The sequence below is a fragment of the Muscardinus avellanarius genome, assembly GCF_963383645.1.
Source record: "Muscardinus avellanarius genome assembly, chromosome: 7".
Classification (NCBI taxonomy): domain Eukaryota; kingdom Metazoa; phylum Chordata; class Mammalia; order Rodentia; family Gliridae; genus Muscardinus; species Muscardinus avellanarius.
Window position 1 is genome coordinate 74702000 of NC_137793.1, and position 26313 is coordinate 74728312.

At 36.0% G+C, this 26313-nt stretch overlaps 1 protein-coding gene across 2 annotated transcripts in view; it reads left to right on the forward strand.

Moving 5' to 3' along the window:
• USH2A (usherin) overlaps window positions 1-26313 on the forward strand; it is a gene marked incomplete at both ends in the record, with an annotated part of 871783 nt that overhangs the window by 653022 nt on the left and 192448 nt on the right. For both annotated transcript variants that reach the window (XM_080698222.1, XM_080698223.1), the window contains 6 exons: window positions 1525-1746; window positions 11619-11842; window positions 15600-15804; window positions 21816-22013; window positions 23021-23175; window positions 25870-26068. In XM_080698222.1, the coding sequence (XP_080554348.1) occupies window positions 1525-1746; window positions 11619-11842; window positions 15600-15804; window positions 21816-22013; window positions 23021-23175; window positions 25870-26068 (1203 nt within the window). The remainder of the gene's footprint in view (window positions 1-1524; window positions 1747-11618; window positions 11843-15599; window positions 15805-21815; window positions 22014-23020; window positions 23176-25869; window positions 26069-26313) is intronic.

Below are 26313 nucleotides of genomic sequence, written 5' to 3' on the forward strand. Positions count from 1 at the left end.
GGAATTTTTTTTTTTTTTTTTTTTTTGGTGGTCCTGGGGATGAAACCCAGGGGCCTTCTACCTCCGGGCTATACTGCTAGACCTATTTTTTTTATATTTTATTTGGAAACAGGGTCTCTTAAGCCAGCTGAGGCTGGCTTCGAACCTGTGCGTTCCCCCTTCTCTCAGGCTCCCAAGCGCGGGGATTACAAGCTTGTGCCACCACGCCCGGCTTTTGGAATGCTTATGTTACAAGTAATTACTCCATTTCACCTAGTGTTTGAGCAATTAATTTGGACAGAAAAGACCTCTTGTTTTTATATTCTTTATATTATCTATCTATAGTTAAATATTATCTTATATTTTTGTATCACTTTGGGAAGCAATTTATCTTGCTTCTACTAACCATCTTGTAGAATATCCAGGTATCACAAGGAGATGAACTAATTAAAGAAAGTGGGAAGTCTAGGACAAAATCTTTCTAAGGCAGTCCTCAATTCTTCAGTAAATTTGTGCCTTTGCTTAGGAAAGCATGTCAACTCATTAGTCATGTCACACAAATTTGGTTTAAAGCTATACAACCTACCACGAAGGTCATCATATTCATGAAGATTATAAAATGTAATAAAGAAATGTTTTCCAGTTAGGTAGATATGTTTAAGAAGGGTCAGCAGACAAAAGGAAAAAAAGAACCGTTGAAGATGCAGGATCAAAAGACAGAGAAGATGAAGGAGGTAATCAAGTTTAGGGGACCAATAGGAAGGCCAATCAGAATTGAGTCATGAGATATGAAGAAAGGATGAAGTTTAGATTTCAGACCCATCAAGTTTTATTAGTCTTTCCTAAGGTCTCCGTATGGGTAGCAACTTTTCGAGTCTGTCTTTTAGAGTTGTCCTGTCTCTCTTGGAGTCCTTTTCTTTACAAAGTAAGTAAATGAAGCTGATAATTAATATCTAGAATATTTGGATCATTTGATCTTAAAACAGAAAGCCAAATATTATCTTAATTTTATCCCAATTTCAATGTCACCATGCCAACAGAGTATGAATGTATTGACTTGAACGTTGTGTTTTTACCTTCATTCACTTAGTTAACAATCCCATTGAAAATGGTTTCTTTGGCTAAATAAATTTTAGTAATATGCGATATTATTTACCCACAGTTAATTTCTGAATCTACTCCACTTTCAAAAAATTACACTAAACAAAAAAATATTCTTAGACATCTTTTACTATAATGCCATGTAGCATGTGTCACTAGACCTAATGTGCTCATTTATTAGAGGAAAGGAAACAGGCAACATACCTTTATTTCAAAATTGATCTGTGTATATGTGAGCAGATACACACGTTTATAAATTTTAACATAAAAATTTTAGTTTAAATTGTATTGAAATTTTGTCTAACTAACTCCAATATGATGCTGTTCATTGTAGTAATTCTGCCAATCAACTGGCCTCTACAAAATGATCGTGATAAAACATAGTTGTGAGTCAAAGCATATTTTTTAACTCATGCAATGATTGTTATTGCCCTAAATTGACAGGTGAAGTATGCTGTCCAGATGAACAGCACAATCGGGTTTCCATTGGCATCGGTGACGCCTGCTGTGACAGAATGCCATATTCCACCTCAGGATACCAGATTTGCTGTGCTGGGAGGCTCCATGATGGCCATGGCCAGCAGTGCTGCGGTGGACAGATTGTGAGCAAAGATTTAGTGTGCTGTGGAGGAGAAGAGGAGGGTGTGGTGTACAATCGCCTCCCAGGTAAAGGCCCCTGTCAATCTTTCAGTACATGGATAGTTGGTAGAGAGGTGAGAAATTTGCCCTAGAAATAAAACAAGTAATTAAAGTTCACATTAAGTTATACTTAATGCAACAATCAGTAGCATATTGTAAGGCAAATAAATTGTGACCTACCAATTTTTACATATATTGATGAATTTTATAAAGTCCCATCAAATTTTTTTTCTTAGGAAAGTATTATATCAACAAGCAAAACAAAACAAAACAAAAAAAACCCTCCACATGAATGTATTGTTTCTGGATCAAAAGAATATTTTCTTATCAAATTTGTATTATACCAATTTGTCAAAATTGGTATAATTTTTACTTCCTTATTCTTTTATACCTATGAAACCAACACTTATATCAAGAGTAAACATTACCATTGAATGAATACTTGCTATATGTAACAAGTATTGCCCCTATGTTTTATACTTTATGTCAAAACTAATCTTTATAACAATCTTACCAAAGGCACTGTTATTATTCCCATTGTTAAAATGAGAAAATGGGCGGGGGGGGGGGTGTAGTTCAGTGGTAGAGCATTTGCCTAGGAAACATGAAGCCCTGAGTTTAATTGCCACTGCAAAAGTAATAATACTTAATAAAATGTAAAAATGAGAACACGGATGTATAAACTCTAAAAACTTATTCAAGACAATGTAGCTAATTAAATCTAAATTTTGGAAGTATGAAACTTATTCATTTAGTAAACTTTTTATGAAAAGAAAATTAAATTAGAAAGACAAAATATAATATAATGGCAACATAAATTACAAAAATTACAAATCTAATAAAAAACCCCTAGCAAATTCTACTAGCTATAAAAATCAACATTTGTATTATATAATTCCTAATACCGATCCACCAGTTTTTCCTCTAACTTTATATCACATCCCTTGATCACCACTTCATATAATCATAGCTTTTTACTATAATTAAGGGAAAACAGAAAGATAATTCAGTCTCTCTTGTCACATGGTCAATCATAATTGCTTCCTAGAATTACATAAAATTTAGAAAAGTATCTCTAGTCATTATTACATTTTATACACATTTAGGGTTATTATCAAACTTGAGGAAATCTCTACTGAGTATATTCTAGGATTTCAGGCCCTTTTAAATTTTCTGATCTAAAAATGGTTTGCAGTGACTTGTTTTCAGTATTTGTTAAGTTGACATTACTAGCCTGTATTTCATGGATATTCTTTCCATGTCTGAATTTGAGTTGTAAGTTATATTATAGATGTCACTATCCTATCTGAAAATACAGAGGTATACAATGTTTTTTGTTGTGTCTTATGCAGGAATTGAATCCAGGGCCATTGTACCTCTGAGCTACACCTCCAGTTTTATTTATGTTATTCTTTATTTTGAAACAAGGTTTTATTAAGTTGCAGAAGGCTTCACTAAGTAACTGAGGCTGGCCATGAACCTGTCATCCTCTGATCCTAAGCCTTACCAAGTATTGGGTTTACAAGCATGCGCCACCACACCCAGCTTTCAATGTATTTATGAGTTTTTTTTCATAATTTATATTATCCAATAATCAAATTGCCTATGTACAGCCTCAATTCTAAATCCATTATTTTTCTTTTAATAGTTTCCTACTTTGAGTGTGATCTGAAATTTATTTTGTTATAGTTTTGTCTTTGATATTAGAATAGTTTTAGCTAATTACAACTTTACTTTTATAGCTTTTGTTTCAAATTATACTAATTTTTTTTCTATTTGATTTTTCTTTCTCTAAATGTTACCATTATAAGTATACGGATTAGGTATCTTTAATTTTTCATGTTTCATATCTTTCTAAATTACAACTAAAGTGGCATTCTCAAGTCTTAACAGCTTTTTAATGGGAGTTGACTGAAGCCGTATAAATAGAGCTACTGAGTCCAAATTAAATATTTCCCAGAACCAGCTTTTTTAACTTTGTTGGTTTTACTATTGAAGTGTTCTTCTTAATATTTTTCATCAGAACTTTACATAGAAGAGACAAATACTGTGTACTAGAACATATTACCAACAATACTGTAATAACCAATTTAAATAAATGTTATAGATAACTCTCTGATGCCTTTTGAAAGAAAAAAAGCTATGAAAAGGCAGCAGAGAATTCATAGTTAATCTCCATCATGCTATTATGATGTCATGAAGTCATACTCAAAAAGGGCCTGGAGCTCCAACACTTACAGTTAGGGTGGATTTGCCCCAAACTTAATGAAGTTTGGCCTTCTGGGTCTTTTACTTGAATGAACCTCCTTCAAGGCAAATATAGTTATATAGTTTAACATTTAACTACAATTTGTTATGCCCCTTTAACTTTCTCAATGTCATATATGTCCGTTTGTTTGTTTGTTTGTTTGTTTGTTTGTGATACTGGAGGTGGAACCCAGGGGCTTTTTTTTTTTTACCTCTGGGCTATACTCCCAGACCTATTTTATATTTTATTTGGAAACAGGGTCTCACTAAGTTGCTGAGAGCCTCACTCAGTAGCTGAGGCTGGCTTCAAACCTGTGCGATCCTCCTGTCTCAGCCTCCCAAGAGCTGGGATTACAAGCGTGCACCACCATGTCAGGCTTATATACGTCCTTATATCGTGGGTATTTTTGAAATCTAAGTAAGTAGAATCATAAGTTCAATAGGTAGCTTCTAAGTTCATGTAGGAGTTATGTCCATTCCTGTAGCCAGAAGAGAAAAGGAACCTAGAATAACATATATGGGAGCTTGTGTTCACTGGGTCTTTAAATAGCAAGTATTCTTAGAAAAAAAGTTTAAAAAAGCAATGCTATCCCATTGACCAGAACTCAGCTATGTATTAGCACCACAGAGCAAGGGAGGCTGGGAGATTTGCTCATGGCTCTCTTGCCACTGTGGTTATGAAAGTATTCCATTTCCATCAAAATGGCTATAGAGTCTATGACTGACCCCTATAAGTATTCTGATACCTTGACAAGCGTGAAACACTCTCCACTCAAAATTAAATCAATGTACATCTGATTAGCAGGCCCTATATAATATAACCACCATTTCACAAACATAGAACAAATTACCATATAAAAGAAGAATTTATAAAGTCTGCCCTTTGCTCACCAAATACTTGAAAATGTTAGAAGAAAAGATATTGGGGATGACTCTTAAAGTTTTGCAGTGGGACTCCAGGGGTCTCCAAGCCTCTTTCAGGTGGTGTGTGAGATTGAGCCTGTTTTCATAATAACACTAAACTAGTCTATTTCTTTTTAATTATCATTCCTTCATGATTGAACAGTGGAAATTTCCAGATATTACAATGTGATATTGCAACAGATAAAATGCAGAGGCAAATATAAGAATTCAGTTGCATTCTATTGAACTAGACATTAAGTGGGCTTGCAAAAATGTAAAACAATGTCATCCTTCTCACTGACTTTTCAGTTTGTAAAACACATTTTTCGTAAATATATTTATATTTCATAGGTTCGCTATTGCTATTATTAAATGAATTAATATAAGTACTTCAAAATGTCTTAAATTTTCTCTACGTTCCCTAGTTTCGGCATATTAGAGGCAACATATGTACCTTCTCCTTCTGAATATGTGTAAAATTATGAATATGGCATGGTTATCCTGGACAATCATTGGTGGGAGGGAGGGAGGAAGAGCAAACAGGGGGGGCATCAAGTATAGTTTAAATGTATACCATTTATGTTCAATAAAAAAATTTTTTTAAAGTCTTAAATTTTAAGACATTAAGAGTGTTAGTTTATATCCACTGATATAACCTATTAAACAAAGGCTATTTGTGTCCTCAATAAGTTGTAAGACTATAGAGAGGTCCTGAGGGCAAAATTTGAGAACCATTCCTTAAAGGTACAGTAATGTATACTAGGAAATCAAGGTACTTATCCTGTGTTATGTCAAACCATTTGAATATTTTGTCCTCTTTTAGATAAAGGAGCTAAGACACAATGTAGTCATACATTGTGTGTGTGTGTGTGTGTGTGTGTGTGTGTGTGTGTGTGTGTGTTACTGGGGATGGAACCCAGAGGCATTGTACTTCCGAGCTACACCCCCAGCCCTATTTTTTTAGTCTTTTTATTTTTATTTTATTATATACTTTTTGTGGGTCTGGGGATGGAACCCAGGGGCATTTGACCTCCAAGCTACACCCCTGCCCTATTTTTTAATTCTTTATGGTGAAATACTGTCTCACTAAGTTGCAGAGGGCCTCGGTAAGTAGCTGAGGCTGTCCACGAATCATGATCCTCCGGTCTCAGCCTCCTGAATGCTGGGATTACAAGCATGTACCACTATGCCCGGCTTCTTTTTATTTTTTTGAAACAGGTTCTCACTGAGTTGTGAAGGGCCTTGCTAAGTAGCTGAGGCTGTCTGTGGACCATGATCCTCCAGTCTCAGCCTCCCAAATGCTGGTATTATAAGCATGCCTCACCACGCACAGCTTGTAGTCATACATTTTTTTTTTTTTTTCTTGGTGGTACTGGGCTTCCTGGAAGCCCTTCTACCTCCGGGCTACACTCCCAGACCTATTTTATACTTTTCTATTTGGAAACAGGGTCTCTTATGCCAGCACGGCTGGCTTGGAACCTGCGCAATCCTCTTGTCTCCACTCCCAAGCGCGGGGATTACAAGCGTGCGCCACCACACCCGGCAGCAGTCATACATCTTAGTGGAGTATAAGATGGTAGAGGCACACATGCACACATCACTTATTTAGCCCTTCTTTAATTGCCCCATTCTCTCCTCCTTCCCTCTTCTCATGTTTAGCTTAGATATTGAATTTGAACTGTTTATGAATACATCATGTATATTGAGACTTTCCCTCTTCCCCCTACCATCTCCTTCAGTTAAGGCGCCTTATTTGCTTATCTGTGGTTTTTCCTTCTTCATCTAGAGTTCCTTCTATGACCCTTTTTCTCCCTAGCTTCTGCATATTAGGAAAAGCATCAGATATTTTACTTTGGGGAGCAGGCAAATAATTTGAACATACTCTAAAAAGAATGAGCCAATGTGATTATAAGAACTGTGATTACTGCGATCTAAGGCTATAACTACATTTGAGTGGTGGCATGAATGTGACGGAGAAAGAGAATTCAAAGTACTAACTGCCATAAAGTAAAATGGGCCTATTCTAAAAAAGCAGAGTAGAGGCTACTAACCACTAGAAAAAGGATTCCTAATCTTCTTTCCTTAAGAATTTTTTGAAAGCTACAAACCTTACCTTCAAATAAAAGAATGAAGAAAACACACACATACACACACACACACACACACACACACACACACACACACACAATTGGCCTGCAATTTGTAGACCCTTGAAACCCATCCACAGACCCATATGCCAAAATCACTCCTTTTATACCTCAACGTGGTGATCCACGCCAGTCAACATTCCTTAAAAAATTTGTGGCGTTCTTCAACTCCTGTGAATAAATATCAGCTCTAGAGTTTCTTAAGATTTTTTTGCAATTCCACCAACTCTGGTAATCATGGTGGACTGAGTGAATAATAATTTAAAGAAAGGGGCGTTAAAGTCCTTTTATTCTCTTGACCTCCTTGCAGGCAGGTTCTGCACGTCTATTTTTCTTTCTCTGGTGTTGCTGATCCTGTTGTCTGATGACTGTGACCTTAGCGACCTTCCAGCGTATCCATTTGGCCTTTTTTCTTCTCCAACTAGACACATCCTGTACCTGCCACAGGAGGGTTTAGATCTTATGCTGTTGCTATTATGCCTGGCCTCTCTCACTGCATGGCTTTGTGTGCCTGCCATAAGACCGGGTTGGCTCATAAAACATCTCTTTATGTACTTTATTACTTAAACTCTTTTATTTGCCTGCAGGAGCCCTTTAACAAAATCACATTGAATTGACTTTCTCACACCAAATCAAATCTCCCTGGTCCCAGTTCAGTTGTCTTTGTCAATATGTATTTTATAAATGGAGTGAATTAACAGATGCTATGGGAACAGAAGTGCTGGGGTAGCGTTTATGTTTTTAGTGCTCTCTCTGGGCAGATGAGTTGTGTAGGAGTGTTATACAGGTATCGCGGGATGAAAGTCATGCTCGTCATTTCAGTGAATATGTATTCTTAACCATTTTCTTTGAATATATTTTAAACCTCTTTATTACTCATTTTTTCTTTAGTGTTTGCTTATATGGCTTTCTCGTTGATGTCATTAATCTGGGTCTAGACTTGACATTTCCACTTAGTATTAAAAGGTAAAATTAAGGCCCCTCTATCATTCAGAAAGGGTAGGATTTTTTGTTAGCCATTTTAAACTGATAATTTTCTGCCTTTGAATATATTTTCTTACTTCTATTATAAAAATTATCCATGCGATCTTTGATATGAAACTCTAGATTGAATTTTTTTCAGAATAGAACATTGAGTTTCCATGTCCTGGACTTCAGTAGAGTGAAAAAACTACCACCATGAGTAATATGAATGTTTCATTAAGATGGGATTTGGGAAATTGGTAGAGAGGGAAGGATGGCCACAGAAATTTATGGTGTAAAAGTTGCCTTGAAAGAACATTTTCCAGGAAGATTTTTATATAAAAAGGTGAATGATTTAAGTATAATATATAAATGTTATAAAACTCATTGCAATTTTGGGGGGAGCTTTCTTACTTCGCCCCTTCTTCCTCAGTTTCATGGTGGTAGCCATAGAGCCATCTACTGGTGAGGACTTTCTCTTCTTTTATTTCTGCTAATAATTTTTACATTTCTCCTAAGTGACTAATTGCAAACCTTTTTGGCATTAAAATATAAAATTTTAGCATTAGAATATAAAATTTTTTGGCTTAAAATGTGGTACCCCTCAATAAAAATATATTTTAAAAAATGTGGTGCCCATGATTATTCTGACTTCCACATGATTTGTCATATTCCAGGTTACTTTTTACTACTATACTATTTTTACCTCAAAAGCATGGTATATAATTTTTGGTCTTTCTTTAGAAAACTGGAATACTAGTTTTTTCAGATTAAATTGCTCAGAAATATATTAGGCAGGTATGTTTATATTATTTTTTAGTTCTTAACATTAAATAAGTACTTGGAACATGTTTAAAATATTGATATTTCAAGAAGAAAACACTACCTTTCACTTCTTTCTCTGTTGTATCTGATGCAATGGGAGCCATCCATTGGCTAGATGTGCATTTTAGAAGACAATATATGTTGTTTGATCTGAAAAATAAACATCTATACGTTTTATGTGTCCTGTGCCACTTTAATATCATCCGTGTCTTGTTCAGAGAAACTCTCCATCTTTGTACAAATTTAATGAAAAGTCTTTGAAGAATGGTCCACCTATCATGACCTATTTTGTTTTTCTTTGGACCTACTTAAAGTTGTACTCTGTGTGTCAAAGTTCAAAAGTTAAACACTCCATGTGATAAATTAGGTAGGGGTCAAAAGTTATTGCAAGGCAGTTTCAAGAGATTGTCTGTCTCTAAATTTGCAGCTCATTCATGCTGAAGTGATGCACTATGGGAATTACTACCCAACTCTGCTCAGCAACATCTGCTCTCCCTAAGTGAGTTAGTGCACGTCAGACATCTTTATGTCAGAATATCGCAGTGATGGATGCAGTCTTCAGAAAATGCTGCATAAAAATCTGGTGTGCCGTTCTGGCCATTAAGTGAAATTACTATTTAAATTAATGGTACTGTCACAGTTTATCTGTGCAAAGAATGAACGCTGATTAGGGTATTAAGTAATTAGCAATTTATCACACTGGAACAAGGTTGATAATAATTAAAGAAGTAATGGTTTACCAAAGAAACGAGAAAGGGAGTCACTTCTTGTTATGTGAGTGAAATCTTGGCTGAAATTTTCAATTCAGTAAAACAAAGATGAAGCTCTTTGTTAAAGAAAGACTCTCTCTCTCTCTCTCTCTCTCTCTCTCTCTCTCTCTCTCTCTCTCTCTCTGTTTTCAAGTGTAAAAACAGTTCATTATCAAAATTTTAGTTGACCTGTCAAAAGTCCCTCACAGCGATCAGATGACTGATTAGGAGTTCTGAATTAGGTCAATGTCTGCATTTTGATTTCATACTTAAAGCATGGTGAAACCACGAAGTAATTTGGGAGCAGAAGGGGAAAATGTATTCTACTCCCTAAAAGGCCAGTTTTCAGATTTTGATTGCTCTTTAAAATAGAAACATGAATAGCTTTAAGAAAATTGTTAGAGAAAAATGACAGTCAAAAATCCAAGGTTGTATTTAAATGTCTGATCAAAAGACAGCAGAAAAATATCCAAACAACATAAAACTTGAAGCTGTGGATTTTTATTTTATTATACATTTGTGTGTAAACACATATACGTATAGATATATATATTTGTGCACATATATATACATATATCTCTATCCAATATAATCAAGACTCAGGCTATAAACATAGCTCTATTGTACATAATTTATTAGAAAGAAAACTTCCCTGGAAATATTAAAACAATAAAAATGATTAATATAATATTTTATTTTAAAACAAGATATATTGGAGGCTTATCACATTTAGATAAAGATGGCCTGTCAAAACTTTATTATCAGTAAATATTATTAATCATAAATAAAATCATAAATACAAATTTTAAAGTAGAAAGATGAATGATAAGTTTCTTTAGAACTATATACAGATAAGTGCCTTACTTTCTTAAGGTAATGCTGTTCTTAGATAGAAATGCTAAAAGTCAGTGATCTAAGAAAAGCATTTTAAACTCCTTGGTCTTATTAGGAGTGTCATTCATAGTGTATGTATTTGTACAGAGTCATATTAAACAACTCAGGACTTCAGGGCACTTCACATTTAAGGCTCTTTGTGTTATCACTTGGGACTAATAATAAAAAAATAAAATTGTAATAAAAATAAATCATTCATTATGTTGTGCTGCTATATAGCCAGATATAAATCCTAATATGATTGGACTATGATGTGGATTTGAGGCACCTTAATTTCTAGTTTAATCTGACTCTAGAGTACTGTTTGTTTATGCTTTTACATCTAAATTCCTGCTGTATTTCGTCTATGGTAAAATATAAATGATGTGAACACTGGGAGTTAAACTGCATTGGTAGAAGAGGAGTTTCCTGGTATATCAAGCACATGTCTGTCATGGAGATGTGGGAATTAATGATCTTCCCTCAGTGATTTTTCTGTGGATTCCCCTAATCTTTCACCTATATCTACTGAGAGATCTGGAAGAGAGTGAAGCTGGAAACCACGGTGGCTATTTGGTGCACCTGATCAGTGAACACACTTGGCTGTTTCTAAATGTCTAAAACAAGGCATGAAGAAATGGTTATCATTGCTTCTGGATGCCCAAGAGGCGATTGTGTATTACCCCAGACAAAATGAAGCAAAAACCTACAAGGCTTCTACAAAGTGGCCTCATGTCTAGGGAGCACTCTCCCTCTCTCTACATAGCCTGGACTCTTATTCTAGAGTTCCTGGGAGGCCCGTGCTCCCTTGTGAATTTCTAGAGCTTTTTCTGAGTCCGTAAAACCTAAACAATCTTCTTTCTTCAATAAGATGTTATCATCAAAAAATGGGCAGGCAATTTTTATGACAAAAAATTCGATCATCTTTATGGAGCACAAGCGAAGTCTGGCTCAGCTGAATGATTTCCAAACAGTTCCTCTTGTGTGTTCTTTTCCTAATTAGTGTCTAGTGCTCTTGGTAAGAAGGACCCTCACTGCACATTTAAATCACCTTGGTCAGAAAATGCTACCTTAGGTATTGCACCATTTTTGAAACTGCCTGAGTCTGACATTTTTATACCAAACTTTATAGCAGCCTCAGTTTTCTTCTCTTTTTTATTTCATATTCATATATAACATTTTATTGTTGCAGGGATGTTCTGTTGTGGACAGGATTATGTGAATATGTCAGATACCATATGCTGTTCAGCTTCCAGTGGAGAGTCTAAAGCACATGTTAAAAAGAATGACCCAGTGCCAGTAAAATGCTGTGAGACTGAACTTATTCCAAAGAGCCAGAAATGCTGTAACGGAGTTGGATATAATCCTTTGAAATATGTTTGCTCTGACAAGATTTCAACTGGAATGATGATGAAGGTAATTGATAGAAACCCTCTCAGAGGTGCTGATTTGACAATGGGAAGAGAAATACATTGTTCATAACTATTTTTCTAAAATAGGAATATAAAAACTCCTGTGTGCATTATTCATTTTCACATTACATCCATATTAATACCGAATGAGTTCGCGATGATTGATGTTATTGCAATGAATTCTAAAGGAATTAATAATGATTAGCTGTTCTCAGAGAAGCTTTACCCAGCTCTTCAGATGAGTGCACAACTGAAAGTCTGTGCTGAAAGACGCAGAACGGGGCATCCAGGGCTTCTGCATGGTGCCCTGAGGGCTGTATATGAAGATGCAGGGGAATTCTTGCTTCTCCCCACTTACCTGCTGACCATAATCCTCTGCTTTCCTTTGATGGAACCTTAGATTCTGTGAATTCACTAGCTGTGTTTAGATGGTATTCCTTTAGACAGTACGAGGTAAGCAAGTGCTTCTGTCAACCACAAAAGTGAGTAATCATTTGCTGCGAGGTTTCCCATGGAGCCATGTCGAGTTTGTGAGCATAAAATTAGACCAGAGATCTGAAAGCCTATCATTTAAAGAAAGGATTATGAACATTTAAAATAAGCATTCACCCAAGTGTGGTGGCACATGCTTGTAATCCCAGCATTCAGGAGGCTGAGACCGGAGGATCATGGTTTATGGACAGCCTCAGCTACTTAGTGAGGCCCTCTGCAACTCAGTGAGACCCGGTTTCAAAATAAAGAATAAAAAATAGGGCAGGGGGTGTGGCTCAGAGGTCGAATACCCCTGGATACCATCCCCAGACCCTCAAAAAAATAAAAATAAATACAAGCATTCTACCATTTTGTGCAGTAATTTGTCATTACAAGGTGGCTAAAAGTATCTTAGTCACAGACAATGCAAAGTCCATTTGTTAAGTGTAACAACTACACAGACCTTGTGTTAATCCCACATGTTGGGATACACAAAAAAATCTCTGTGTGTATATTTGTGTATATGTGTGTATGTGTGTGTGTGTGTGTGCATGTGCACATCCATAAGAGAGCCATACTAGGAATGAAACTCAAGGGCCTTCTTTATTTGGAAACAGGGTCTCACTAACTTGCTGAGGGCCTGAGTTGCTGAGGCTGGCTTCGAACCTGTGATCGTCCCATCTCAACCTTCCATTTGAGAATACAAATGTGCACCACCATGCTTAGTATGAAATATTTCTTTTTTTATACTGAAGATGAAACCCAGGGGCATTCTACCTCCAAGCGACACCCCCAGCCCTATTTTGTATTCTTTATTTTGAAAAGGGGTCTCACTGAGTTACAAAGAGCCTCACTACATAGCTAAGGCTGTCCGTGAACCTGGATCCTCCTGTCTCAGGCTCCCAAATGCTGGGATTACAAGCATGTGCCACCACACCTGGCTTGGTGTGAAATAATTCTTATAAGGTGACAGTAAGCACTTTGTAGCAATGAATGATTAAGAATGATTAAGAATGATTAAGATGATGCAGAAGGCTAGCTAAATCCTTAGGATGAGGATAATATTTCTCCACACTGAATCAAGGAGTGTGATTTTGGTGAAGTTCAATCTACTGCTTCCATTACATTTTCTGAGGACCCCTCTGATGGAGACTTCTACTGCTCCTGTCTGGACTGAACCACTGTAGCGTATCAACTCAGAAATTTCTCCTACTTCTTTCCAATGTTGGTTCCCTGGGTTCTAGACCTCAAGTTTCCACCTTTTATAAATCTATCTTAATGCATATAAGTAAATGGAAAGTAAATTTCTTGAGATCTTGATGTATGAAATTATCATTATTCAGTGCATCTACTGGATTGATAGCTTTGATAGCTTTTCTAGACATAAATTTAAGGTTAAAAACTACTTTTACCCAAAAATTTGAAGACATTTTTTATAATCATTGCTCTTCCATTGATATTTTGATTCCTGTTCCTTAGGTAGTTATATTTTTTTTTGCTAAATAATACATATTTTCTTGATCCTCTTTTTCTAAAAGTTAAGAAAAATGTGTTTCTATGTGGATATTATTGATAATATTCATTATTATTAATAATTATACATTTGACTTTTTCTAGTATTTCCCCTCCATTATCTGGAGTCCCACTGGTATCCTTTGTGTTTCCTAGTTTGGGCATATTAGAGGAAATATATGTATCTTCTCCTTCTGTGCTTGGCTGATCTCACTTAACATAATGTTCTCCAGGGCTTTCCATCTTCTTGCAAATGATATACTTTTGTTCTTCTTTATGGCTGAATAGAATTCCATTGTGTGTATTTCCCACAGTTTTGCTATCCATTCATCTGTTGATGGTGGTCTGGGTTGGTTCCATATTTTGGCTCTTACAAATTGTGCTGCTATGAACATAGGTATGCATATGTTGCTGTATTTCTCTGAATTCAGCCCCTTTGGAAAGATACCCAGGAGTGGTATAGCTGGATCATATGGTGGATCTATTCCCACCTTTCTTAGGAATCTCCACACAGATCTCCATAGTGGCTGAACTAGTTTGCATTCCCACCAACAGTGTAAAAGAGTTCCTCTTTCCCCGCATTCTCTCCAGCATTTGTTATTTGATTTCTTTATGCTTGCCACTCTGACTGGGGTTAGATGGAATCTCAGTGTAGTTTTGATTTGCATCTCCCTGATGGCCAGTGATGAAGAACATCTTTTCATGTATCTATTGTCCCTTTGTATCTCTTCTTTTGTGAAGTGTCTATTTAGTTCATTTGCCCATTTCTTGATTGGGTTGTTTGTTTTGCTAGTGTAGAGTCTTTTGAGTTCTTTGTATATTCTGGATATTAGCCCCCTATCAGAATGGCGGCTGGTAAAGATCCTTTCCCATTCTGTAGGCTTCCTCTTTAGGTTATTGATAGTTTCCTTTGATGAGAAGAAACTTTTTAGTTTGATGTTATCCCACTTGTTTATTCTTGCTTTAATTTCCTGAGCTTTGGAGGTTTTGTTGAGAAAGTTACTGCCTGTGCCAATATGTTGTAGTTTTGAACCTATGCTCTCCTCTACTAACTTCATAGTCTCAGGTCTAATTTCTAAGTCTTTGATCCATCTTGAGTTGATTCCTGTGTTTGGTGAGATATAGGGGTTTAGATTCATCTTTTTACAAATGGTTAGCCAGTTCTCCTTGACTTTTTCAATAAGATCCATTGAAATTTATAAACAACAGTTCAAGGAAACATTTAAGTATTTATTTGATTACTTTGCTTCCATTTTATCTGTTTTCATTATTTGAGTATTGGTCTCAATAAGCTAATCTTTTCTTTTTTTCTTGCTATTTCTTGCCCATTGATTAACTCTTGCCTCCCGAGTACTGGAATTATGGCCATGTGCCACCATATCTGGCTGAAATACTCATTTTTAACATTCTTCAAATATTACATGTTGCTTTTCTTGTTTACAGAGACTAGCTTATATGATTCAAATATTATACCTTCATTGTAAATTTAATTTTCATTTTTCCCACTTAAGAAAGCTGAGACTTTGAGAGAATAAATGACTTGTTCAAATTCACAAAGTTAAGATGTTCCAGAACTGGAATTTTTATACAAATCTGTGTCATTCAAAGTAAATTCTCTTTCTTTTAGACAAACCACATTTGTTTTTTATGAATTTCAAAATATTTGTTCATCAAATAAGTGACAAATCATTTGAAAGGTGTAAAAATTGACCCTATATATGTCTAAATGAAATTTCAAAGTTCTTCTCTCCTTCTCCTCATTCCTATCACTAATTTAGGAGACCAAAGAGTGTAAGACTCTCTGCCCAGTATCTGTGGAAGCCACAGCACTCTGCGGCCTGTGTGACTTCAATTCTACCAGCCATGTTTGTACTGTGGTAAAAGAGTCTGGCAATTCCATGGTGAAGGCATCAATTGAAGAAATATGTTCATCTGCTGAAGAGACTGTTCACAAAGGAAATGTAAACACACACTCCTTTACAGGTAACAGAAACTGAGCTGTCTGCCCAGGGCTGAATTCAGAAGTTAAAAAACAGCTGAGCAGTCAGATTTCTTTTACTTTGACATCACCCACTTTAACCTGATAACAATTAATTACATCAAATTTGGGCGCTATCTAGTTAAAAGGTAAGGCATAATCTGGATAGTCAAAGTTTAGTAAGTTTAAGATTTTTTAAATCTATTAAATTTTTAACACATACTATTTTATTTTATTATTTTTTTGCGGTACTGGGGATGCAACCCAGGGGGATTGTGCCTCCAAACAACACCCCCAGCCCCATTTTTTTTAGTTTTTTTTTAATTTTTGAAACAGCGTCTCACTGAGTTGTGATGGGCCTCACTAAGTAGTTGAGGCTGTCTATAAACCGCAATCTTCTGGTCTCAGCCCAAGGCATACTATTTTAAATTGACTATGTAGAGAATAAAGAACAGAGAAACTGGCAAATCATTTCCCTTTTCTGGTATATCTGTTAATTTACAATGAATTCAATTTTTATTTTCAAATATTTGAATATAAGCTGGGAGTAGCGGGACTTGTCTGTAATGCTAGTATTGGGGAAACTGAGAAGGAGGATCATAAGTTTGACATCATATTCAGAAACTTAACAAGACCCTCAAAAATTTAGTGGGCTCCTGTTTCAAAATAAAAAATTAAAATGGCTATGAGTATAGCCCTGAGGTAGAATAACCCTGGATTCAACCCTTAGTATTAAAAACAATGTTTAAATGTAGTTTTCAGTGAGTGCAATGAATAAATATTGCTAAATTTGTGGGAAGAAAGAAGGCTAGAACTTCTGATTACTAAGAAAACTGGGCAGAATTTTTCTGAGGAGGTAAATCTAATTGTAGTATTTCCCACAAATGACTAAACAGCTTGAGAACAATTCAGTTATTGATTTCTAAACACCACCTTGACCCACTAGCTGAACTGAGTGAGAAATACTGTGAGGTTTAGGGTTATCTCTAAATATTCCGCTCTCCTTTTTTTTCTTAATATTTTTATTGTTGCATTATAGTCTTACATCTTAATGTAGTTCAGAGTGTTAGGGACTTTACATGCACACAACACTTGGTGAACTTCCTCCAGCTTCTTCCCCTCTCCTTCCCCTTCCCTATACATGATATTAAGATTATAATTGGTAGTATGATATATGAATTCACATATATACATAAGTTTTTTGGTCCATTCACTTAGTTCTTACAGAATGTGTTCATTTGTAGAAGGACCAGGTGCACATGTATGTGTTTCATCTTTCATCTAGATTTAAATAGAATCCACTTAAGATATGCAATCCAAGCACACTGTAGTTTAACAGGCAAAACACTGCTCTGTTCTATCACCAGTCATCATCCTGCCTTACTCAACCAATGGTGGTGATAGCAGCAAACTCAAGAATAAAAAATATCAGGCAGGATACTGAGATAAGAGGGGGGAAATTAAAGAAAGAATAGAGATAGCCGGGAGTGGTGGCGCACACTTGTAATCCCTGCGCTTAGGAGGCTGAGACAGGAGGATCGCACGGGTTCGAAGCCAGCCTCAGCTACTTAGTGAGGCTTTCAGCAACTTAGTGAGACCCTGTTTCAAAATAAAATATAGAAAAGGTCTGGGAGTATAGCCTGGAGGTAGAAAGCCTCTGGGTTCCACCCCCAGTACCACCAAAAAATAATAATAATAATAATAATAGAGATAGAGATAAAGTTTACAGAATATTTTTTTAGTCCCAGTGTTGTGTTAGTTACTTCAAACCTTGCCTCAGCTGCCCATAAAACAATCATTCAGCATTATCATTTAAGAGATCAGGAAACTGATGGTCATATCTGTAGATACTTGCTATGGTAAGAAAAGAGATTCAAGTCATGCCATCTTTAAAAAGAGCAGATTTAGAAGACTCCACATGGTACAAGAGTTTATTTCACAGTGTTTCACGCCTCCCTCAAGCTGTTCCTTCCACCTCATCTGTCCTCCTTTATCGTGTAACTCAAGGACCAGAACCGGATTCATGTCCTCAGTGTAGGCTTCCAAGCCCAGGCCCCACCTCTGTTCCTATAGTACATTATTCACAAAGTTCATAGTTTTTACCATATGTCATATGCATTTGGACATTTGTCCCATCTTTTCTGTTATATTAAAATATTCTCAATAACAGTGCATCCTTATTTACCTGTACCTCATTATTTAGATTTAGTACGTTATATTTCATTAACAGAATATGTATTGGAATTAATTTGAGGAAAGACTTGAGGGTACAGAAGAGTTTGTTAAAATTTCCAGTGTCCTCCTCCTGTCAGTTTAAGATTTAAGACCTCAGCCCTAATTTTAAAATTATTGGGTTTCCATCTCAGAAAATAATCTACTTTTATCTGCCCCCTTGTAATCAAGGTCAGGATTTTGAAGAGCTTTTAAGACATACTTTCAATACCCCACTCCAGAAATTAATAAATGTTTCCACTGATGTAATATGAGGATTTTAAAGTACACATTTCAGATTGCTTTGCCTGACATAAAATGTTATAAATTGAATATGAACAGTAACAAACCTTTCGTTTTTAAGAAAAACACTAAGCACACAAGTGGTACTAGGACAATCCTACTGAGACCAATTTAAGATAAATCAGGCTTTTTTTTTAACTTAAAAGTAAAATCCAACAATGCCAGCACTAAGCAAAACACATTCACTCAGGCAGTCATTCTTTTATCCAAAAATATTAAGTACCTACTAATAACTGGTCACAGTACAGATCAGTAGATATGAAGACAAGCAAAAGTTTCTATGGGTGGTTTGAAGTAGATTCATAATTACATGGTAATGTGATAAGGAGCATGCTTGTAGGTACTGTCATAGATGGAAGCATCATCATTCAATGATGCTTCCGAAGAGTGTTTCATGACAGATAGTCCAGACTGGAGATGTCAAAAAAGATTACAGGAAAGATACTATTCCTGAGCTGAGAATTAAAGGACAAGCAGGAGCCTGTGAGGTTAAGTGAAGGTAGAGGAAGTAGAGTGTTTGCAAAATCTAGAAGCAACAGAAAGCCCAGTACGTTGGGAAACAACAATTACTTTAATATAGATATAGTATAGAATAGGACAGAGACAGTTGTGAGAGATGAAACCAAAGAGTAGGGATCAGATTATGCTAGACTGTAATGCCATGCTAAGCAGCTGGTCTTTATGCAACAGTGAATGGATTGCAAAGTTTATTTTAAACAATGAAGAGGCACAATTTTATATTTATGTTGTAAGGGTTACTTTGTCAGCTATTAAAAATGATTAAAACAAGACAAATATGTCTGGGACACTTTAAAAATTAAGTGAACATTTATTAAACGCATCCAATCTTCCAAACATCCCCTGTTATTAGAAGAGTAACCCATTATAATGTAACATTATTTAGAGCTAAGAAATGTGTGGGGCCTGGGAAAGGGGCTTTGGTAATTCTTGTAAAGAAAAATAAGGAGCTCTGAAACATGAGAAAGATTGCTAAAGAACAGCAACATTTCAACAAACCACCCTTATGTGTGGAACAAAAAGACTGGTTTTTATACGCTAGAAACATTTTTTTTTTTTTGTGGTACTGGGGTTCCTGGAAGCCCTTCTACCTCCGGGCTACACTCCCAGACCAATTTTTACATTTTTATTTGGAAACAGGGTCTCCTAAGCCAGCGCGTGGGCTGGCTTCGAACCTGCGTGATCCTCCTGTCTCTGCCTCCCAAGCGCGGGGATTACAAGCGTGAGCCACCATGCCCGGCTAGAAACATCTTTGAAAGAGTCAGAGTCACAGGAAAATGAAAACAAAAAACAAACCAAAAAAAAACAGAGAGAGAGAATAGGAAAAAAAAAGAATGAAAAGCAGTGGAAGAAAGGATAAGAAATGTCCCTTAAAGAGCTGCAGCACTGAGATTAGAAAGAGTGGAATAGGTGCAAGGATGTGGAATACCAGTTGTTAGCAATGAGCAGTTTAATCTCCTATTGCAAAGAGATTAAAAATATAGTGAGTGTGAGTAGGTAGATGGCTTGGGCAGCTCAGTCTTTCAAGATCATTCAGGCATCATATTGCATTTGTTTTTTTGGTTCATGATTCAGTTGATACTAACACCCACGTGGTGCAACCTAGGTCCGTCCAACATCCTAGTTCCAGCTCAAAAGCAGATGAGAATGACAAAGGAAGGCATGGGACTTCCTCTTAAAAAGTGATGCAAAAGCTCCCCATTCTTCTTCTTTACTTCTTCAGATGGTGATATCTGAATCTTTTAACCATAACAAGCTTCAGAGGAAATGGGGAAATGTAACATCTAACCAGGATGGAAGGGACATTTGGGAATCTGCTCATGGTTATCATAGACAACAAGTGGGAGATACCTTCTTACTGAAGAAAATAACACTGTTAGTAATTTTAATTAGTCCTCTTCCCTTTACTATAACAAATATATAAAATAAATCAATTTATAAGATGGAAAGTTTTGCTTTGCTTCACAATTTTAGAGGTTTCAGTCCATGGAGGTCATTGCTCTTGGGCCTATGGCAAGGGAGAAGAACATCAGGCTAGGAATGCCTAACACGTGAAGCTGCTCACCTCATGTAGTCAGGAGGCAAAATAGAGAGACAAAAAAGGGCCAGGATCTCAGTGTCTCCTGCAAGGGCATGCACTAGTCGTCCATCCTACAACAAGGTTCTACCTCTTAAGGTCTCACTACCTTCCAATGGTATCACAGGCTAGGAAAACAAGCCTTTGGCACATGCACCTCCAGGAAACATTCAAAATTCCAACTATAGCAATAATTTTTTTTAATTTGTATAAAAATTTACATTTTATAAAGTCCTCTGACATAACATATTATATTTATTTTCATATTAATTCTATAAAGTTGGGCTAGTTTATTGTAAAGTAAAGCTTGTTAGGAGAATGTGACTCAAACAACCCAGTGGATGAACAGAATTTACCCAACATCCAATGGAGGTAGAGCAGGTGATGGGCAGCCCAGGAGGTTCTTCTCTTCTGATCCTCAATCTGAGAATCATCTAGAAAATAAAGAAAAAGAAAGAAGAAAAAGAGAAAAATAAAGGAAAGGAAAAAAGGAAAGAAAGAAAGAAAAAGAGAAAAAAAAGGAAGGAAGGAAGGAAGGAAGGAAGGGAGGGAGGGAGGGAGAGAGGAAGGAAGGAAGGAAGGATCTTTCTAAATTCATGAAATTAAGTAAGTGGGAAATAAATTTAAGCAATTAAACTCTCAGGCAAATTTTTTTGTAAAGTTTTCACATTTATTTCTGAAATTACTGAAGCTTAACACGGAACTAAGACATTGGGGACACCATTGAATCAAAAGGACCATTATCTAATACACAGTTTGCCATTTCAAAAGCTCGTTCATAGAGTTTTGTTGTTTGAATTGGGTTGGCTGTTTTGGGTTTTGGTTTCAGTTCTGGTTGTGGGAGAAGAGAAGAGGATATATGCAGATGCACTGGAGTACAGATTCATTGTTTTTACTAACATGGTGCCATAATAAGCCAAGTTTTAAGTCCTGTGTTAAATACAACTATTTTATAATTCATATACTATCTTAATAAAATAATATTAACAAAATAATAGTAATAATTGGCAAGTTTAAAATTATAAAATTATAAAATATTGTTGGCAAACCTGTCTTATACAGAAGTAAAGATATATAAACTTGTGAAGCATTAGCATCTAATCACACATTCGTCTACTGCTTTTATTTTTCATGCATTCCCTTAATGAATGTATCTATATTTCTCTGTTCAGAAATGGTAATTATGTTCTATATAATTTTGTATCTATTCATCCATTAACACTTAAAATGCCTTTTATGATTTAGAAAAATAAAATATTTTAAAATGTTATACACAAAGAGATGAGAGCATTATGTGTTTTTAAAAATACTGCATTGTGTTTTTATACTTAAAGGTTTATATATTCATAGTATGAATGTAAGAAAACAAAAAACAAGAAAATCTCCCATCCTGAATTTTATTTCCAGATGTGAACCTTGATCCATATACAATGTATGAGTATAAGATTTCTGCATGGAATAGCTATGGGCAAGGATTCAGCAAAGCTGTTAAAGTCCACACAAAAGAAGATGTGCCTCAAGGAGTGAGTCCTCCTAGATGGACCAAAACAGGCAATCTCGAGGATGCAATTATTTTAAACTGGAAGAAACCCATTCAGCCAAATGGTATTAATCTGGTTTTTAACTAGAAATAACTGTTATCTCACAAATTTATAAGAAAATTGAAATGAGTGTAATCTACATTTATTTAGCATACACTTAAACACTAAGAAGTATTTACTAGTAAGAGGAACTTATGTACCAGGTAATCATTCACTTTGTGACTTCTTAATTTTTAACTTAAATAAATGATTAGAAGTACCTTAAGTTCTAGTAGGCATCTGAGCTTCAAGCAAACAAAGTATGTGCAGGAAAGGCAAAATAGTTTTAATGCTAATGTAATTCTTTTATGTCAAAAGGAAATACACATAAATAATTATCTGTGTCATGAATCTACCAGTTCCATGATGGTATAATTAAAAACTGCTTGAACATAGCAAAAAATACTAAAATTAACTAATGCTATGCAAATATGCAGAATGTTTGCAAATGGTTAAAATGATAAGACACATTTTTCTTCCTTTTCCCTTTCTCTTCCTCTCTTTTACTTCCAATTCTACTTTTCTCTTCCACTTCCTTCTTCATCTGTTTCACTTTATTTCCTCTCATGTCCTTTTCTTCTCTTTCACCTCTTGTGCTTCTCACTCCCTCCTCCTCTCTCTCATTTCCTGTCCTTTAGCACTTCTCTTTCTCTCTTGCTGCTTCTTCTCACTTCTTTCTTCCTATCACTTCCTCTTTCTGTCTTTTACTTTCTGTTCCTCTCACTTCTTCCCTACAGCCTCTTCCTCTCTTTCACTTCCATTTCTTCTCTTTCATCTTTACTTTTTCTTTCTGCTCCTCTCACTTCCTCTTCCTATCATATTCTCTTCCTTTCTTTTATTTCCTCCTACTCTCCTTCACTTCTATTTTTTCTCTTTCACTTCCACTTTCTCTCTTTCACTTTTACTTTCTCTTGTTCACTTCTCTTTTATCTCATTTACTTCCTGCTTTTAAAAGGAAGTAAAATACAGAAAACGAAAAATAAATAAAATGATACTATATTCAAACACATCTATTTTTCTGTATCTTTTTAGGTCCTATTATTTACTATATTCTTCTTCGAAATGGAATTGAGCGCTTTCAAGGAACATCCTTAAGCTTCTCTGATAAAGAGGGAATTGAGCCATTTCAGGAATATTCATACCAGCTGAAAGCTTGCACGATTGCTGGCTGTGCTGTCAGCAGCAAGGTAAGGGTTCTTTACCTGAACTCTGAAAAGAAAAATCCGGTGTGATCCTTCTGTGAGTGTCCTTGTTGTGAGAGAATTTTTTCTATGACTGAAAACAGTATCCTCCTCAAAGTGATTTTGAGTAAGGTGTTCATGTGTCACATTAACTAGGTGCTAATACTTGTGCCTCAAAGAAGAGGGATCTGTATGGAAGTTTTATCCAAGCATTAATGTATAAATAAATAAATAAATAAATAAATAAATAAGTAAAATCTTGAATTAATATCTTTTCTTTCCAACTCTTCTTCCATCAATTATTTTTAGGTAATTGCTATGGTTTGGTATCATTTGCCTCCAGACAAATGATATCAAACTTGTGTTGAGGTTTGGTCCCAGTTTAAGAGTTTTGAGAGGTGGTGGGTCCTTCAAAAGGAGATTGTGTCATGAGAGATGAATGCCCTCCTGTCTTGAGAAAGTGAATTTTTGCTCTCATAGGATATCATTAGTTACCATGAGTTGGGGTTGTTTACAGAGTGCGGCTGCCTCTCCGGTTTGTCCTTTTACTTCCCTGGATGAGTTGCAGTAGCACAGGCTCTCCCCAGATTTGACCACCAAATCTTGGACTTCCTAGCTTCGAGAACTATGAGCCAAAAAATAAAAATATACATAAAAGTACAAATGTGCCTCTTCTTTGTAGGTTACCAAGTCTCGTGTATTCTCTTCTTACAACAAATTAGACTAAGATGGCTAATATGCTATAAATCCATAAAAAATCCCAAGCCCTTCTTTGGTTAAAAATATTTTATATTTAAATATCGTATAAACAAAAATTTCCAGCTCTTAAACAGAAAAAGCAAAATATTCTGGCATATAAAATGAAGCTGGTTATAAAGCTTCTTTAATAGCCCAAACAAGAAAAAAATTAAGTCCTAGACCTAGGTGTGAGGGGTCCAAATGAGAAGATCAGAAAGATGCATCAACTAGCAGAGGACAACATCTACAGACTTGATAGTCAACCCCATCTAGAAGAATAAAAGTTAAGAGACGTGAATCAAGGTATCTTTATTGAGTAACTTGTAGCTAATTTTGTCATTCTATAAGCAAACACAAAGAGCTAATTTTTTTTATACACCCAAGAGATCTATTTAGGCAACGGGTTTGAAAAGAGAAGGAAGCAGTCAGAGAGAAAGAGAGAAAGAGCTACATTTTTAAAGGAATACAATTTAAAAAATGAAGTTTTGGGAAAAAAATTTTGAAAGGGAAGGACTAAATAGCAGAGTGGCAGAAACAGATGTTATTTGGCACATTACAAGAAATGCCTACTCTTATGCTGAATTAGGTGATGAGAGCTTTCTAGAAAGATCTGTGTGGCAAATTGAAGCACCGAGTTTAAGTCTGGTCATTGAAGGAGACCCTTGAAAGAGACAAAAATAGAGTATCAAAGATGATGAGCATTGGAAAACTCTACCAAATGAAGAAGAAAGAAAATCTTCAAGGAGATGGGGATGAAACAAGTCAGAAGGAAAATAAAGAGCCATTTCACAGAAGTCAACCTTGTCAGAAGCCGCCAAGGAGGAAATATGAGCACAGAGTTCTGATCCTTGCCATATGGTTAAAATGTTAGAAGAGTGGCATCTTCACAATACTTGTAAGACAAAAAAAAAAAAAGGCAGAGGCTCAACCACAGAACATGTGTGCAGTTTTGTTCAACAGCTCACTAGAAGCATCTTTGAGGCTGCCCTGCTGAGGCAGACAGTAGCTGATTGTTCCAATCAAAAGTTCTGGTCTAGCTGGGCATGGTGGCACAAGCTTGTAATCCCAGTACTTGGGAGACTGAAACAAGAAGATAGCAGGTTCAAAGCCAGTTTCAGCAACTTAGTGAGGCTCTCTGCAAACCCTGTTTTAAATAAAAAAAAACAAATATGTCTGGGAGTAGAACCTGGAGTTAAAGCCTCCTGGGTTCCATCCCCAGTACCACATATACAAAAAGTTATGGTCCAAAGAGTTTGTGCACAATTCCACACTTGTTACATAGGGCTCATGCTTACCAGATTCCGAAACAATTGGTTAAGAGGTGAAATAAGAATGAATTCTATGAAAAAAATGCAGACAGTTTTTGTCTCAAATTGTGTTTTGACATTATTGACTCAATAACCGGTAGATTTTTCAATTTTTTTCTTTCTTACTCGGTTCTTTTCCTACAGTGGAGACCCTATAAAATCATCCTGGATGTCACAGAAAGAGTCCAAAAAAGTCTGCCGATTTATACTGTTCAAAGCACATTATATGCAAGCAAGTTCAGATGTAGGTTTTGCTCCATATTTACTGGTGCTTAAAATGTACAAAATCAGGCTATTAAAATGCAAAGACACTGATGGGCCATATGGAAGAGAGTTATCAAGAGTTCTCTAGGAAGACAGTCTGCCAGCCAGATTTTACTTCTTTAAACTGAGGGCTGCACTCTGCCGTCAAAATTGTTGTTGAACCTGTTGTGATAAATGGTAGTCCGAGACTTATGTAATGTATTCAAGGTCAGATTTCATTGTTTAAATAGGATGGGAGGGAAAGAATAAAAAAGGGCTACTGCTTTTCCAGGCCCCTGCTAATGATATGCCAGCCAGACAACAACATTTTAAAACAAAGGTGACATTCTCATTGATCAGGATACCTAGTGTACTATTACAATAAATTGCCATTTAATTCCTATGTTTTCAGGTAGTTGCAGCTACTGCCCAAGGAGTTCCAGAGAGCATCCCGCCTCCAAGAATCACAGCCCTAAGTGCAGAGGCTCTGCATCTGAGCTGGAGTGTCCCTGAGAAACCAAATGGTGTCATTAAAGAGTACCAGCTCTGGCAGGATGGGAAAGGTCTCATCTACACTGACACCACTGACAGGAGACAGCATACGGTCACAGGTGAAAAAATGGAAAACCTACTGGAAGAGTCTGTCATTGTGGTTAGGGGGCAAAGCATCCCAGGGGTGTGTGTTTGATATATGAGGTCACTTCGAAAGGACGTGTTCTCTTGACATATGGTCAGGTCCCACTTATCCATGCTAATAGAAGAGCCCACACTGGCAGCAATAAGCCACAACAGCAGATAACTTCAGAAATAATTTATATTTGGCTTTGATATGCATTATGTGTAGGGTTTTTGCATC